Genomic DNA, 17,883 nt, shown 5'->3' with positions numbered 1-17,883 from the left:
TGGATATTGAGGGTGGAGAAACGAAAACAGAAAGTTTGTGAATATGGAGGGTTCCAGCATATGGAATAAAGTGGGAGTGAGGATCAAGTGGAGGGAAAGAAAGGGGGATGATGTGCTTCAAAACCCAGCAGAGTTTGTTGATAGAATGGGGAGTTATGAAATTGGAAACTTGCAGCCAAAGGGGTTTTGCAGGGTGCAGCAACAGCTTCAACGGAGGATCAATTAGCAGCAGCAACAGTTGAGGTCGAGGGATGTCTTCAACCTTCGGGTGGTGATCTTCAGTAGCAGCAACAATCAGCAGGTACTCAAACATGGAGGAGGAAGAAGAAATAAAGAGAAAGAATAATGGGATTTGGCTCTCCCAGCCAGGCTCCTAACAGCCCTTCAAGTCATGCACATACTTGACAAAAGGAAACCATATCTTGCAGCAAGCAAAATTTCATTCAACAGTAAATCGTGGGGGAGGCATTAACAGCCTTTACAATATACAGAGGGCTATACTTGCACCTCAAGTAAGAAGAGAAATAGAAACTTCACATAATAAGTTGTAACATGAAAATAGAAACTACTCTAATTAACTAGGACTGAAAGAAAATAGAAACATAATAAAATCTTCACTCCTCCAAGGTGATAGCCAAAATCTTCATGTGGTCCCCACCAAGGGTAATATCGGCCAGCACTTGAAAGTCCCAAAATATGTCAATAAAGATTGACAATAATACCCCCACGATCTGGGTTTGAGAGACCCAGCAACTCCCAGCCCTATGGCCCATTGGATTGGTCCACCAATTGGTGAAGTGAACCAGCCCTTCTCCCATGAGTTCCTTTAGTGTATTTATTGCCAAACAGCTTGGCATCTGCATCATTGCCCCTCACTAATTAGAATTGTAAGATTGCGAATTTGAATCTTGTACACTCTTTTCTGATAATCTATTATTGCTATTCAAAAGTAAGGACTAATCTTGATGCAGGCCCAGGCCTGCATCCCAAAATGAGCCAAGGCCAAGCTTCATACTCGGTTCAGAGTAGGCCACATCATCAAGACTGATTCACCCCTTGCCTGGATTTGACTTTTAGAAGAATCCCCACGAGTCTACATCAGTGTGAACACAACCTATATTAGCGTAGACACAACCAGCCACAAATGGAGGCAGCTTTCTAGAAGGCTGGAAAACGTGGCAATAAGAATCCCCCCTATGGTTGCTAAAGAGTTCAATATTCCTATTTTTGAGGAGCTTCAAAAGAGATTAATCCTTTTGCCTATTTTGTCAACTCAATTTAAGCATTAGTATGTGGAGAACTTGCCAAACCGTAAGAGATCCTTCAATCCTATCTTTTGGGAAAGAGATCTTATCTAGAAGGAAAGAGTTGCGGCTTTGGATGTTGAGTTGGAAGATAAGATCTCTCCCTTGCTATAGTTTAGGAAATTCATTGACTTTTAAAGCCAACATTAAAGCACACATAGTTGGACGAATATGGGGATCCAGCCAAGCCTTTTTTTATATATAGTTCCTTCCCTATTTGTTTGGCTTGATTTTGGATGTCTTAACCAAGGAGTAGCCACCACCCAAGGACAGCTTTGTGGACTACTTGCTTTTTCTTGGGATTTTAATGTGCTAAGAAACCCTCCATCGTTTAGGGTTATCTAGCTAGACTCTTTTTTTTTTAAATATCATCTTTGATTCAATTTCGGCCCTAGGATTATTAGGGGTAGGGAATGAGATTTAGGATTCTTGTTATTCTCTATTTATATGTAACTTGTTTGGGCATTAAGTTTGGTGAATGAATGAATAAAACATTTACTTTGGCAGACATTCTTGGTGTATAAACCTGAAACCACGGAGAGTTTCACTATAGTCTTGAAGAACTGTAGCTTTCCCTCTTGCATTTTTCTTTTCTAGTGTTCATTTTGTACGGTTGCACACCTAGAAGAGTGTGTTTGATTCTCCCGATCCGTAACTTCCAACGAGGCTACATCATTTGGTATCAGAGCTTTGGAGGAGAGCGAGAAGCTGTGATGGCGCCCATGCAGAGAGGTGCATGAACAGCTCCCGTGGAGGACGTCAATGCAAGAGAAAGGAATTTGCAGCTTCAACAATGTATTGCTGAGTTGACTCTTGAGAAAGAGAGACTGCAACTTCAGTGACAAGTTGCCGATTTGGTTTTTGTGAATATACGATTGAGGAACGCTTCACAACGTCCAAGTCCGACTGAGGAGTCGCCTGACACTTACTCTTCATATTCAAAGAGTCAAAAATCTGTTCGAAGGAGGAGTACTCATCGACATAGATCCCTTGAATGAAGTTCACCATTACAGGACCTGAACGTCAATGGCATGAGCATTAACGACGACAAACCAGAATTCTGGGAATCGATTACAATCAATAACGAAATTATGGACTGCCCATATACAATTTCTGAGACATGTTATTGCATCACAGTCAGAGATGACCTTGTGCAACAGTGAAGAAGAGGAAACGGTAGCGGATGATGAATTAGTTACTACCCTTGTGACTAAAATGATTCATTTTTTTATTCCCACGTAAAGGATGCGATGTTGACAACAAAAATCCTTGACTCCCCTTTCATGCTAACAACTATGAATTAAGCTTTGAAAATTTCAGGTGGTATGGAGACGTGTTCACTTTCTATCAAATGTTCGTCGATTCATATCTTGAACACATTTCGAGATCCATTCCTGGAGGAACTCGAACACATTCGGATGAGTACCAACATCAGTTCATTAAGTTTTTCCAGCAGTACCTTTGAAGATTATATTGGACAACATAATTTTGATGAAGGTTGTGAAGCCCTACATCGACCCGTGGTTAAGCTGTTGCATGTGCACAACATTCTTTCCATAATTGTTAAAGATGTGGCGGAGAAGACGGAGGCACACATCAGTACCTTTAGTGCGTATGAAGATCCATTTATGGAGATGACTATGCTGCCATCTCGACATCAGTTTCTTAGAGTCGAGTATATTGATCCGTTCTTGGAGATATGTACACCTTCATATGTGAATGCATTATATGTTCATGTTGAGAATATATTACATGGACCAGCTTTGTTCGTGTCTAGGAAGATGGAGACGTGATGTAGATTCTGGCCAGAGGGAGAGGCAAAAGACCCATTGGACCAGGCCCCTTTTTGGGCCAGAGATGGACCAGCTTGAGCCAGCACAGCACAGCCAACCAGAGATCTAAGATGCCCCACGATTGTCATAGGATCCCCTTTTGACCAGTCAACTAGGATTGGTGCACTTATGTAGTTTTTATATTTATTAGTTTCTAATTTTTTCCTTGCATGTGGCTGAATTATAAAGCCTAGTAGTTTTAATTTTAGGTATCTTCTATTTTAGTTAGAATTTAGTAGTTTCTATTTTAGATTAGCTTCTATTTTGGAAAGTTTCTATTCTATTGTAAGCTTGCCTAAGTAATTAATAGGCATCACATTATGAAGAAACAGAATTTTGAGAAAAGATTTTTCCTGGCCAAATTAGCCATTGAGTTATGGGAGTTCCTCCTTGTTTCAACAGCTGAGATAGCTGTGGGTGAGAGAGCCATTCCCCCTACCCCCTTCTTCTATCTTCTCTTCTCCTCCTCTTCATTACCCTGCTCGATTCCCTGTTGCTGGCTGCTGCTTGTGATTGTTGCTGCTGCTTCTGGAGACATCAATCGAAGGCCACTGAGATCTCCCTTTCACTTCTGAGTAGTGCTGCTGCTGCTGTTGCTGATTAAACAAAGAGATTCCACCCCCTGCGGATTCCAGTTCTGCTCCAGTTTGGCAGCAAGCTTCAAGACCCCACAACTCCATATTTCTTCATCAGATTCTGCAGAGTTTTGGAGCATAGAATCCCTCACCAGGCCCTACACTCGATCCTGGTTTGGAGATCAGACTCCCTCTGGTTTGTAAGCTCCAACCAAACCTTCTATTTTGGTGTCACCCCTGCAACTCTCAAACCTGCCATAAGAATTGTACAAGAGTTACAGCATAGGTGCACCTCCTGATGCAGAAGCCGAAACCATGATTAATTTGGCTGTTCTTTGATTTTTCGTTGGAGCCTTTTTATTTGTTTGTTCTTTTAGCCTAGGGTTAAAACAGTCTTTTTCATGGTTTATCTTCTTAGTTCCCCTCCACGATTTTAGAGGGATTAGTATTTTATTTTATTTGTTTTAGTTGTTTACACTTATACTCCTATTTAGAGTATAAGTCTATTCTGTGTTTTATAATTAGGATTCAGATTAGGAATCCCAACTCCTAATCTGATTAGGATTGCTTTAGATTGATTATTTGTAAGGCCTTTAGGCCCCCCTTTATTATTATAAATAGTAGAATCGTGAGAGGCTCCCCCACCTATTATGTTTGAAATTTTGTTTCTTCTTGCTGCTGCCGCCATGACTGCTGCTGCTTCTCTGCCTTGTGTGTCATATCAAGACCCCTTGTGAGTAATATCAAGGGCTAGGGCTGGAGTAATCCGGCGACTCCTTGCATCTTGCAGATCGGGAGGTTCGTCTTCTTCTTCCTTCAAGTTCTTCAAGGTTGCTTCTGCTGAAATTCTGCAATTCCAGTAAGAGTTACAATTTCCTGCAACTTTATCATCTCTTCTTCTTACTTCCATCTAACCTAATCGACTTCCCCAAACCCTAGCTTCATCTACATTCATCACAGCCCTATTCCCTCATCAGATTACACTCAAACCTAACCACAGGTCCATCACAGTAACCCTCCCACTCGATCTCAGTTGCAGCCTCACCTATCCACTACAAACCCTAAATCCCTCCCTCAACATAAAAACCCAGAAACCCTAACATCTGCCTAGACCTAACCAGCCATCAAAACCCCACCAAAGTCCAACCGAACCACCCCCTCCCTACTAGGAAAACTCGACCTAAAGCCCAGCCCCTAAATCTGCTCCTAAACCCTAGTTTCAGCTTAGATCCAAAATCTGAAAACCCAAAACCCTAACCCTAATATTTCTGAATTTCTATTTCTTATTCAAACCTCATTAAAACCTATTCTAATAGACTCCTAAAATTCTGCAGACCATTACCCAATAAAACCCTAACTCAATCTCCCATTCCTAACCCTAATTTTGCCCTAGTTACCCTAAACTGCCCATTCGGCCAACCCTAAAACAGAACCTGGTCCTAAGTGAGATTTATTTCACCTAGGCTACATCACCTCCATAGGACCTCTACTCGATCCAAGTATTGGTCCAAGTTGCTGCTTGGTTTGGTTTCTACACCTAACTCCCCTACTTTCTATTTTTGTGACTTCTCTCTTTGACTGTCTCTAGCCATCCGAATTGGCCAATTTTGGAAGTGACTTGTGCAGCCCAGACTTGAACTCGACCCTAACATTAGCCCTTTCTGCTGGCTGAAACCTGAGTTCCAGCACTACCCTTTATTCTGAACCTGTGTTGGTTCATACCCTTATACTTGGGTTTGTTCATTATTGTGGATTTATTTTGGACTAATTCTGACCTAGTTTTAGTCTTACATTAAGATGAATGGTAAACCAATGGCCGAATTGCATAGTCAATTTTGCACAATCAACAACATGAATGGTAATTTCGTATTGTTCCTGTTTGATCCGGGTGGAGGACATGCATCTGTGTTCGACAACAAGAGTTCGAAGACGAACTCTTTTTCAACCTGGAGGGTATGATGCAGGCCCAGACCTGCCATCCCAACCCGAGCCAAGGCCAAGCTTCAAACTTGGTTCAGAGTAGGCCACACCATCAAGGCCAATTCACCCCTTGCCATGTGGATTTGGCTTCTAGAAGAATCCCCACGTGTCTACATCAGTGTGAACACAATCTATATTAGTGTAGACACAACCAGTCACAACTCGCAAGTGGAGGCTGACTCAAACTTCTAGAAGGCTGGAAAATGTGGCAATAAGAATCCCCCCCCTACGGTTGCAAAAGAGTTCAATATTCCTATTTTTAAGGAACTTCAAAAGAGATCAATACTTGCCTATTTTGTAGGAACACTTCGCTATTATGATGGCAACCCAATTTACCAAACCATGAGAGATCCTTCAATCCCATCTTTTGGGAAAGCAATCTTACCTAGAAGGAAAGAGGTGCGGTTTTGGATGTTGAGTTGGAAGATAAGTTCTCTCCCTTGCTATAATTTAGGAAATTCGTTGACTTTTGAAGCTAACATTAAAGCACACATAGTTGGAAGATTATGGTGATCCAGCCAAGCCTTATATATATATATATATAGTTCCGTCTCTATTTGTTTGGCTTGATTTTGAAATGTATTAATCCCGGGATAAGAGTCGAGAAGCATTTTGTTTAGATAAGAACCTAGAAGTGCAGTGACGATCCAATCCGGTGTTATTCAATCAAAAAGAGAGTACCGCCGAAAGTGAAACAACATTGAGGTGAACCAAGGATTAGCCGCCACTCAAGGACAGTTTTGTGGATGACTTTGCTTTTTCTCTTACATTTTGTTTCCTTTTTCTTAAACCCTCCATCGTTTATGGTTATCTAGCTAGACTTTTTTTTTTTTTTTATCTCATCTTTGATTCAATTTCGGCCCTAGGATTATTAGGGGTAGGGAATGAGATTTAGGATTCTTGTTATTCTCTATTTATATGTAACTGGTTTGGGCATTAAGTTTGGTGAATGAATGAATTAGAATTTGCTTTGGCAGACGCTCTTGGTGTATAAACCTGAAACCATGGAGAGTTTCACCAGTCTTGAATTACTGTAGCTTTCTCTCTTGCATTTTTTTTTTCTTTCTTGTGTTTGCTTTGCACGGTTGCACATCTAGAAGAGTGTGTTCGACTCTGCCGATCCATAGCTTCCAAAGAGGCTGCATCAAATCTCCATATCCCTTCTTCTAAAGCATGACAGTTTGGATTTCTCAACATATTTATTTGAAGCAAATCACTTGTAAGTGCTGAGATGCTCATGATTGCAAGAAGTCCAAAATGGTTACACATTTTATAGAGCCGATGAGGGGTATGTGCCACAGTTCCGTATGAACAATAAATAAGTGCTGGTAGATTAGTATTTTCCCATCTATACATGATGCAGTTGCCTTAGCCCCTATGCCCGCCACTCACTGAAACCCGGGAATCCTCCCTCTTTAGGAGTCATTTCCAGTCTCGGTAATGAAGTCCTAGAATAGGAAATAATCCTACTAGGAGCCAGGTAGAATCAAGCTCTGGTTAAGCCTGCTGTTTAGGGCTGATTAGGGGCTGTTTTAGGGCAAAATTAGGGTTTAGGATGGGAATTTGGGAATGGGGTTTATAGGGTTTTAATCTGCAGGTTTAGAGGGTCATTATGGTATAAAAATATCTGGATTTGGTTAGGTTTCAAAATTCTGCAGATTTAGGGTTAGGGTTTCGGGTTTTTAAAATTAGGAAAATAGCCAAAACTAGGGTTTACAGTAGGATTCAGGGGCAGGGGTTAAGGTCAAGTATTAGACGGACTAGGGGGAAGGTTCGGCTGCAGCAGGAAGGTTTTCTGATGGCTGAATAGGTCTGGACTGAAATTAGGGTTTCTTAGGTTTATAGTGATTAATGGGGAGTTAGGGTTTAGAGTGATGGAAAGGGGCAGCAACTGAGATCGAGTATAGGCAGGGGTGTGATGGAGCTATGGTCTGAATCTGATTGAATTCAGATGGGTGATGAGTATTAAAAATAACCTAGATGATCTAGGGTTTAAGGGAAATCGATAGGGAAGGAGAATGAATGGAAAAACAGAAATTAAAGAGCAAACTTACTACTAGATTCCACTGGCAGCAGCTTGATTGAAGAAGGATGAAGCCACCTTCGAATGAGAGACCCTCCCAGCCGTCACGGCGTAAGGAGTCGCAGGATTCCACCCACCCTTCCACCTTGATGTACCCACAAGGATGCAAACACTCTTGAAGAGCAAGGAGCAGCAGCAGCAGTCGGCCAGCAACAGAAAACAGGGTTTTTTTTCAAATTTCAATTGTGGGGGAGCCTCCCACGATCTCTTATATTTATAATAAGACCATAGGCCAATTCCTACTACAAATTAAATACCTCTCCTTCACAAAAACGTAGAAGGGAGAGGTTTAAGTCTAATTAATTACTTAAAACAATGTAATGACTTAACTACCCCTACTAACTTAAAAATAAAAGAATCTAATTTAGAACAATTAACTTAAGTGAAGATTCCATACTAGCCAATAGGATATAAGAACCTATTAGTCAATAGGAACATTTTACTTAAATTAGACCAATTGAACCAATTGGATGCAACCAATTTAAGCCGGTTCAATCTAAAAAACAGAAAAATAACTAAGTATGGAAAAATAGAAATCCTAGCCTATGGCTCCCTATTTAAACCCTAAGTTCAGGGTTTCTTCTTCTTCTTCTTCCTTCTTGGAGCTGCATCACTCGGTCAATTGAATCTGACTGAGCTTGCTTTGCCTATTTCATACCCTTGCTTTTCCTATTCTTTTCTCTTATTTAAGTGAGGGTCGTTTTATGTTATTTTTGCGTTGAACTGTAGCGCTGGAGGGGACTTTTTTTTTGGCCCTGGTTTACATTAAAGCTAAACTATCTTTCACACTTTATCGCACTCCTACTTCGCGATTCTGTCTGAAAATGAGGTCACAAGTCCTATTTATAGGCGATCAACGACCACCAACAATCTTAGCCATCAATCACAAGTCACCACGTGTCAATAAGAGTACTGGCCAAGTGCCCTGAATGAATAAGAAATGGACAGAAGAGGGAATCAATGATTCTTATTCGACCGACAATCAGCTAGCAACATGTCAATTACACACCGGAGGTTGGTAAGAAATAAGGGACAATGCCCCCCTAACGTAAGTATTTTTAAGAAGTTATATAAATTCTTAGCTGCAAGACCAAAACAAGGTGCAAAAAACCGAAAGCCCTTCTTTGAGGTTCCTCCCAGATACATGGCTTACATACCCGGCTCAACATTGTTGGAAAACAATTGAATCGAGCTTAGATGAGTAGCCAGGCCAACAATAGTCGTTCCCACTGTCTCATTCATATTAGGAATCACCATCATAGGAAAAAGTCTTTCTAAGGGACGGAGAAAAGTTCGAGAAGGAGGAAAACAAAATCTTCTTTCTAGCTTTCCGATTCTATCTCTTGCAAAGGGACTTTTCCAACCTGCGAACCGTGCATCGGGGTTATGAACCACAATTCCGTATGAACAATAAATAAGTGATGGTAAATTAGTATTTTCCCCTTTATACATGATGCAATTGCCTTAGCTTGGCTGGACCGACATGACCCACTTTGGAGGCCCAAACCAAGGAGTGGCCCTAAGCCGGTTTTCCAGTCTGTCAAGGGCTGGTAGTTTATTTTATTTGATGCAATCTTTTAGTTTATTTTATTTTATTTTATTTTAAATGGGTAGATTACGTAGGTTTTTCTTTGGTAGTTTCCTTTTCTTAGATATGGCTTATTTTGGTAGTATCCTCTTTGAGTTGTTTCCATTTTAGTTAGGTTACTATTTCTATGCAAGAGTTTCCTCTATTTATTCATTGTAATATGTAGGAGAACACAAATTTGAAGATTTGAAGAATGAATAGAGTTTGAGTTATGAGTGCCTGCGTGGCTTTGGTATTGTGCGATACTTCTCCCCTCCTTATGTGATTCTTCTCTCTTCCCCCCCCCCTGCAACTCTGGTTCTTCCCAGGTTTCCTCCTCCTCCTAACTGGCCCTCCACCAATACATTTCCCAAGATGGTTCGTACAAGAGAGAGAGAATACCATCATTTACAAAGTGAATGAAAATTGAAAAGTATATGCAAATCCAAAACTTCAGCGAAATTATAAATGCTAAGGAAATTGAAAATTAGTTCCAATTCATAAAACTTTTTCATAGAGGGCAACAAAGTAGCAGCTAGATACATTGATCAAAGGGAAGTACAAGAAATGGTATGCTCCACTATCAACATAACCACAGTTTGCAGCTATTTTAACTCACCAACGCAACACTCAACAAGAAGATCTTGAGCATCTCTTGCAACACGAACATCTGGCGGTAGCATCTCCTTAATGATCTTAAACATAGTTGCTGGAATGAAGTGAAATTTTCACATGAGCAACCTCAAACAGGGAGGGGAGGAAAGAATACATGGACAACCCAATAAATGTTCAATCAGTTTCTACAGCATGTGCATACAATCAATACCGTTTATGAATGCCTCTTATATGACCATCACATACCAAAAGTAGCCACAATATCACAAGAGAAAAGAATGAACTGCTGACTTGTACTATCACCAGAGGCTTTACAATTAGGCGTTCAATATATATGTATGTGTATATATATATATATTTTTTCTTTAAAAAATTTTTTTTTAAAATTTTTTTTTTTTGGGGGGGGGGGGGGGGAGGGGAGGAAGGGGGTAGGGTTCACGAAATTTCCTCTGACCCCTGCTCCCCAAAAGCAAAGGTAGGATTCGATCCTAGGATGTAACAACAAGAAGCAACTGCTATTATCAGCTGTGCTAGTTGGCACCTTCAATGTCTGATTAGTTACTACTCAAAAGAACACCTATTTTAACTTCTATAAGATATAATAACAAGTTCTTAGTTCTACACTAACATTTATTGGAAACCTAATGTTGTAATATGGATGGAAAAGCTAGCCATTAAGGAGAGGGTGCCCAAGTACCTATAAGTCTCCACATCGTCCTACTCACATCCAATGTGGGATTATTACTTTCGCCTTGCATGGAACCCCAACAATTGCCCCTCCACGTGATAGCAATCGAGATCTTCCCCATCTCCCTCTCCTCCACGCGGGAACAATTGGGTTCTTCTCCGACTTCATCCTCAAAGGCACATTGTTCGGTTTCCACGCCCTGGCTTAAATACCATTTATTGGGACTCGAGTAGAACTCATCGTTAAAAGCTAGCCATTAAGGAAAGGGCGCCCAAGTATCTATACGTCTCCATAGGCTACTCACATCCGACGTGGGTTTATTACTTCCGCCTTTCGCGTGGAACCCTAACAATCCCCCTCTCCACGCAGAATGTCTACATCACCCGAGAGAACTAAAGATTTTCCACTAAACTTGGAAAACCTAGACACAAGCAAAGGGGGATCACTTTGTGAGGTGGAGAGTGGTGTAGAGAGTTTTTTACTGGAACAGTAGATTCGAGAGGTTTCAGATGCTCATTTGGAGATAAAGTTTTCAGGGTTTCAAAAGGGACCATAGTTGTGATGCAGGGATAGGTGATTGAGAATCTGTACAAAATTGCAAGGAGTGTTGAAATAGCTGGAGCTACTGTTGGAATTCAGACATGAGGTACAGGTGGACGACAGAGATTCCATATGGTTCAGGCGATGAACAAGTGCAAGTTTGGAAACAAGTGGGTGTCTTTTGCTTCGGATTTGGTGAGTGGCAATGATTTCTCAAAGAGGGTTGTAGCAAGAGGAGAGGTGGAGAAACGTCACATCATGCGACGACAGGGAGCTGTACGGGACACCCAGGATGGGGATGGGGGCCATGCCGGTTGGGTATGACGGATAGGTAGAGAAAATGGAGGAGTTTGTAGAGTCTAAATCAACACCGATCTTCTTCAGGGTGGCTTGCATAATCCAAGCCAATGTGGAGATTTTTGGGATTGGATGTATCTTGTATTCTTCGGGTCCACATCATTTCTATTGAACTGGTATTTTTAATTGGGTCAGGTTTAGAGTCCATTACATATAAATGGGTAAATTTATAATTGTGTGGGGATTAGGGTTTTGGGGTTCCTCATATATAGTCTTTGTGGGAAAAAACCTAAACACAAGCAAAAGGGAGATCAATTTGTAAGGTGAAGATTGGTGTAGAGAATTTTTCAGGTTTAGTGGATGTAGGCATTCGTGCTGAACCACGTTAAATTCTTTGTGTTGTGTGTGATTGTTTGTTTGGTTTCATCCTTGTGGTTGCGCGTTCATCCCCAACACTGAACAAGGTGATATTACCACAAATTTAAAAGGATGCTATCAAAGTCATTATGAATACACAGTAAGGAGCTTAAAACAAGATGGAAATATAAAAGGCCTGCAAAGCATTGGTGAGTAGACATAACAAATTCCTTGCTCGGACATTAGATGACAACCAATCTCAAAGACACCAAAAGAATTCCAGTTTAAAATTAAAAGAACCCTAAGACTTTCAGACCCTGCTAAACACGGGAGCCTTGTGCACTGGGTACGGCACTATTTTTAAGACTTTCAGACATAGGCAACCTTGGTGATTCCAATGGGGACAGCTGAACCAATAAGGATGCATATGATATTATTATACTAGACAAGTACTGTTGTACTCAATATCATTGTCAGGAAACGAGTAATAAAAATAAAATAAAAAATTATCTTCTTTCGATGTGTCCAACCCGGCAAAAATTTTAGCCCAATACTCTGTTCAGAGAAATAGAATGAGCATGCAACGGATAGATTTCTATTTCCATTTCCCTCTTCCCCTGGAGTATTACCTAACTTTGATATATAATAATTTCTAAACTAAAACTATAGCTGGACCTTACTATCAGTTATTTACAATGTAATGAAGGGAATCTTCTCCTCTAATACAGAATACAGTGAATAAAGGGGTGAAATTCTGAAACTATAACAGACATGTATTTGATTCATTCAGCAATTAGAATTCCAAATAGAAGGAACAAAACGAAGCTAGGGCTAGAAATAATAAAAACAAATCCTCACCTTTTGGAAGCGAAACGTCCTCTTTCGATTTGCCAACGATGTCCATCGGTTCCATCCTTCGAAAACCTTCGATTGAAGAATAAACGAAAAAATAACAGATCAAGCGACCAGAAAAGAGAGATCGATTTTCGTCTCACTCAATGGTATAGTTAAGAACCAACGAGGGAAAAGAGAACAGAAGGTGTGAGATGGAGAACGAATTCAATCAATCGAAGAACGACGAGATGCAGAAAAATCACAAAAACGATAAAGAATCATCGCGCCCCCACTGTTTTTAATTTTAGAGCTATTATTACTTTGGTAAGTCGTAACTCGATTTACTCGTAACCTTCGCCCTTGTCCCATAACTCCATATCCAATTGGACTTCAGAGCGTGATTTCCGTGGAAGTCTTGGGACTTTAGACTTTGTACTTTGGAGCGATATTTTCGAAGAAGTTTCCTTCATCCTAAGGGCGAGGTGTCTTATAAGACGGAATCTGTCACGCTGCACCAATGACGAGTTGAAAAATGGTATCATCTATGTAAGATTCGCATCATAGTTACGAGAAAGAGAGAGCAAAAATGTAACCGGAACTGATTTAGATCGAATTCAATTTGGTTAAATCCTAGATCTGAAAATGTCTTTAATTATAATTCGATTCAAATCGAATCGGTTCTACCCACCTATCTAACGGATTCTTCCAAAAACCTGCCTTAAAAATTGACATAAAACCCTAACAATTTATTAGGTTTAAAATCTTCTACTCATTTGAAATAGTTGCTTGATTGAGGATTTAATAAAAACAAATTCAGGTCTCTTCATGAATTGATAGTTGCTATAAAACTTAAAAATTGTCTCATTTTTAAATCAATCTGTTCCAATTAGATTAATATTTTTTTCAATTAAAATATTCTATCAATATTTTTTTTACATAAACAAGTCATATATTTTGATCTCAAACTTTTGTTTTGCTTTGTCTCCTGAATATCAGAACCGAACGAAAATCGTATGGCATAACCGAATTTAAATTGGATAAGTAATTGAATGTAATAACCAGATAAGAATCGGATTGTAACCAAATCCGAACTAAACCGTCCAAGATCGGTTAGAGTATTCAATTCTAAAACCCCTCTAGGACTTGGTCCGGATCTGGATCCCACTGCCACTGCTTAGAACCGGACCACATCCGAACCGAGCGTACCCAATTGACACCCTTACTGGCTACGTCTTTTGAGGTGGAGAGAGATGGACACATGGGAGTGCTGTCATTGGCCACACTCCCAGACAGAAAACTAATTCCCTGTTTTTTTGGGAAAAAGATTTCAGTCCGGGAGTGTGGCCTACGCTAGCACTCCCATGAGTCTATCTCTCTCCTCCCCATGTGAAAAGACACCTCTACCATCTTATTTTAAGGAGGAGAGAGATAGACTCATGGGAGTGCTGGTGTAGGCCACACTCCCGTACAGAAAACTGCTTCCCTGTTTTTTTAAGATAGACGGAATATGTACAAGGACAATGTGGTAATCTTTTTCCTATAATTCCAAAATGTATTACTGAAGGAAGAAAGTTTTTCTTCATCGCACCCTAAAGTTTCACCAACCCATCCTAGGGTTTACAAACCCCTATAGGATTGTAATATATTTCCAAAAGTACCCACCTTATCGATAACCTCTCACTCCCATCCTTCAGCCCACAACCTATTCAGCGTGGTTGGAGGAAAACTCTATCCTTACTTAAATGTCCTTGCAAAGCATCACCTGAATTTTTTTTTTTTTTTAACCTGTTTACCTCTGAACTTTGCAAAAAAAAAAATAATTTGTTCAAAGGTGTTAATCATGGGAGCATGAGTGAGGTAGACTACGTAAGTGTGGATGTGAGGGCCTACCTCAGAGTGGGCACTCTTTTAAGTATTTCATTAATGGGTAAGAGATCACTCTTTGGTCAAGCTACGCTTGCACAAGTGCGTAGCTAATGAGAGCACATGCAGGGATATCAAACATAGATGTGATTTTTGATTTCTTGGGGGTACGTTCACGCTCCTATTTATGGGTGCATGAACCACGCACTCTTTCCCTTCATTAATACATGTTTATATTTAGGATAATTTGATTAAAGGAAAGATTGATGGATAATTAAGTAAACTAAAACTCAATTTTTGATAATTTGATAATTTCCCAAAGAATTATTCCATCATATGGTAATTGGTAAAAATTATTAACCAATGGCTATTATTCCATGACAGGCTTTCTAGTTTTTTTGATCCGCGTCGTCCAAATGGGAGCTCATCCACGTGGCAAGCTCTAGTGTTTTGCCACAAGATCTCTGGTGCACCTCCACACTATAGAGGAGCCAAATCCGTTTTTCTCCACTTATGATGAAGAGAGAATCTCTTCATCCAAGGTGATGCCACCCTATGATTGGTTTCTTGGAGAATGAATTTCATCATTAGACTCCCTCCCTTTATTGTGAAGTCGAACATATCCTTCCCTAATCCAATTGAAAGGTCAGATGTTGTGGCTTTGGAGGTTCTCTCTTCACGATGGGTGAAAAGAAACTTGGTATATAAATTAAGGAGAAATGTTCTATGTGGGAGAGTATACCTCCCATGCCCAGACACAAAGGGGAGGGGGGGAAGACTGCCCCACCCCCATGATGCCAATGCGTGTGCTTTCATTGGCCCCCTTGCGCAAACATGGGCCATGCTCCCCCATAGCGAACTCCGACCCATAAATTAATAATGCATCTGGTTTGGCTAGAATGAAAACATGCAAGCCCATAAATCCAGACTAAGATCCATTGAAACTAAAGAAGTCGAGCCCAGTTGAGCCCTTCGGATTAAGAACACTTGACCAAAACTAATAAAGGCCTTTCAGCCCAGTGGTACGGACACCATGCCTTAGTCCATGTAAATTCTTGTTTCATGTAGATCAATTGTGATTAGAGAACTGTTCATGTCTGAAGGAAGAAGTTGCTCTAGACATGCTGATATGCTTATCGGTGTGGCCCACCAATTTTAGCCACGTGGTGGCAAATGTGGCAATTTTGACTATTGAATGGACAGGTCTAGGGTTTTGCATTAGCCACATGTAAAAATTTCAGATATGCTGATTTAGTAAAGGGGAAAAGATCTCTACTTGATGGTCTTTCCTACGCCCTCTCACAGGGTACCATGAGATGACGCCTCTGCCCCTGGGTAGATACCTAGGCGTGCTCACCCATTGACCCAGACACTTGTGTAGAGACCATGCGACCTAGTAGAGATCTCTTGCCCTTTAGTAAAATAACCTAACTTGTACTGACATACATCCATTTATTTTTCAGCTGGGCATGTATGTCCCTACACTAAAGTGGCCATTTATTATATGGGATAAATTAATGCTCTTTGCATTGGGGCGCATGCGCCCAGACACATGGGGGGTGGGCAAAATGACAGCCCCACCCCCTAAATGATCGAGATGACTGTCCCGTCCCGCCCGCCCCATGTGTCTGGGCACAACCTGCGCTTCTGGCCGGGTAGAGAACATCGATCGCCCTTATTATATCTGGGTGTATGGGCTAGGTGTATATAGGTTTGCTAGACTTCCATTAAGCAAGATTCTTACTACTTGAGTTAGGCAGATTTGGGCACCATATATATATATATATATATATATGTATATGGTCTGGTACTCATCCCTTGAGTTGAATGTCTCATGTAATAATTGGGTCTTACTGTTAACCTCGTCATCAGATAATATTGATACGTACAACCAATAATATGAAAAAAGGAGCGGCGGGGGTTAAGGGCTTCCCTTCTTCCTCTACAGTAACAAAATCCATTGAGGTGAAAAGATGCTGTTCCAATGATCTTTCCAATAGAGATTTATCTAACTTTAGAATCTATCCTTATAGATAGCCATTAAAATGCTCTTTTGCTTTAATTTCTTCCAAGTGAGGGAAATTGGTTGATTCCTTTGTTAGGAAGGTCTGGTCTGTAACTTGTAGGACTGTTTGACCCTTTTCCATTTCATGGTTTCTTGAAGTTTGTAATTAATTCAGAATCTGCTTACCTCTCCTTAATTTACGGGTTCTGTTTAATCTGGTAGTGCCGTGTATTATGCGTGTATATATATAGAGATAAATGCATGGAATAATCTGATTTCTAGCTCCTATATTTGTACTTTTTCCTATAAATGGATCCTTCATGCTATAAAGAAAATGCTTTAACAGTAAATAGATGTAGGAGAGAAGTTTCAATGAATAAAGCCTGCAAGGATTACTATGAATGAGAGAGCTTCACAAGAGAGAATGAAATATGCATTCGAGCTCATGTTCTCTGTGCCGCAGCACAGGCTACGCGTAAACACATGGGCCTGCCACTCAGGGGGCAGGATGGTCATTGCGCCCACCCCCATGTGTCTGAGCGCAGCGTGCGCCCCCAGCACAGAGAACATTCTCCCTTTGTTTTTTGCTGTTTTGAGTGCTCTCCAGTTTACTAATTTGACTCTTTTCATCAAAGTTCTCCAGACCTGATTCCATGGTGGAACAAACTAAGTTTTTTTTTCTGAGTGACAAGTCATTTCATCATGGCATTGAATCAAAAGCTGGAAAGAGCATAAAACTGACTGAAAATCAGATTCTTGAAGCTAAGTGCTAGACTGCCTAACTTAATTTTTCATGAATCTAATGAAGGTTTATGTATGATGTATTGTAATTTTCGGGTTCCGACAACATGTCGACAAGCTATGATTAACATTTCCATAGAAGGAAGGAAAATCATTGACAGTGAGATGTTTAATTGTGTGATCCTTTAGAATTTGAACTCCACTAGTAACCTACTTAACATCTACATAATTCCAACTTTACAAGAAATTTAGAATTGGATATTTTCTATATATACCATCTTATACTATTTGGAAAGCACATTATTGTACAATTTGTTAAGAAAACAATGCCCAAAATGGTAATTTGCAGAAGAAATACGAAAAACAGAGAAGAACAAACACACACAAACACATAGGATTTACGTGGTTCACCCCCAAGATGGAAGCTACATCCACGGCCGAGCAACAGAACGAATTTCACTTTTCTCTGAAAATATTACAAAACCTCTCTTATAGTCCTCTCAGAGATAAGAACATTATATAGAGAAGCCCTAACCTGAAGAAGTACAAGAATACCCCTGGACCCAGAAATTGCCAAACCGGACAGGGTCGAACCAAAACAT

General features: G+C 40.4%; 1 protein-coding gene across 3 annotated transcripts in view; it reads right to left on the bottom strand.

The window, feature by feature from the left end:
- The window catches only part of LOC122666167 (protein Dr1 homolog), a 47,880-nt gene that overhangs the window by 12,105 nt on the left and 17,892 nt on the right, over window positions 1-17,883 (bottom strand). The window contains exons 1-3 of one of the 3 annotated variants that reach the window (XM_043862300.1): window positions 12,834-12,899; window positions 12,697-12,762; window positions 9,961-10,050 (exon numbers count right to left, since the gene is read on the bottom strand). In XM_043862300.1, coding sequence (XP_043718235.1) covers window positions 9,961-10,050; window positions 12,697-12,751 — 145 coding nt within the window. In that variant the 5' untranslated portion in view covers window positions 12,752-12,762; window positions 12,834-12,899. Of the gene's footprint in view, window positions 1-9,960; window positions 10,051-12,696; window positions 12,763-12,833; window positions 12,900-17,883 lie in introns of those variants that run through there. The other 2 variants (XM_043862298.1, XM_043862299.1) reach the window with 2 other exon arrangements.

Source organism: Telopea speciosissima, chromosome 6 (genome assembly GCF_018873765.1).
Source record: "Telopea speciosissima isolate NSW1024214 ecotype Mountain lineage chromosome 6, Tspe_v1, whole genome shotgun sequence".
In the NCBI taxonomy this organism is placed as follows: domain Eukaryota; kingdom Viridiplantae; phylum Streptophyta; class Magnoliopsida; order Proteales; family Proteaceae; genus Telopea; species Telopea speciosissima.
The sequence above is the reverse complement of the archived record's forward strand: the minus strand, read 5'-3'. Positions and strand labels throughout refer to the sequence as shown.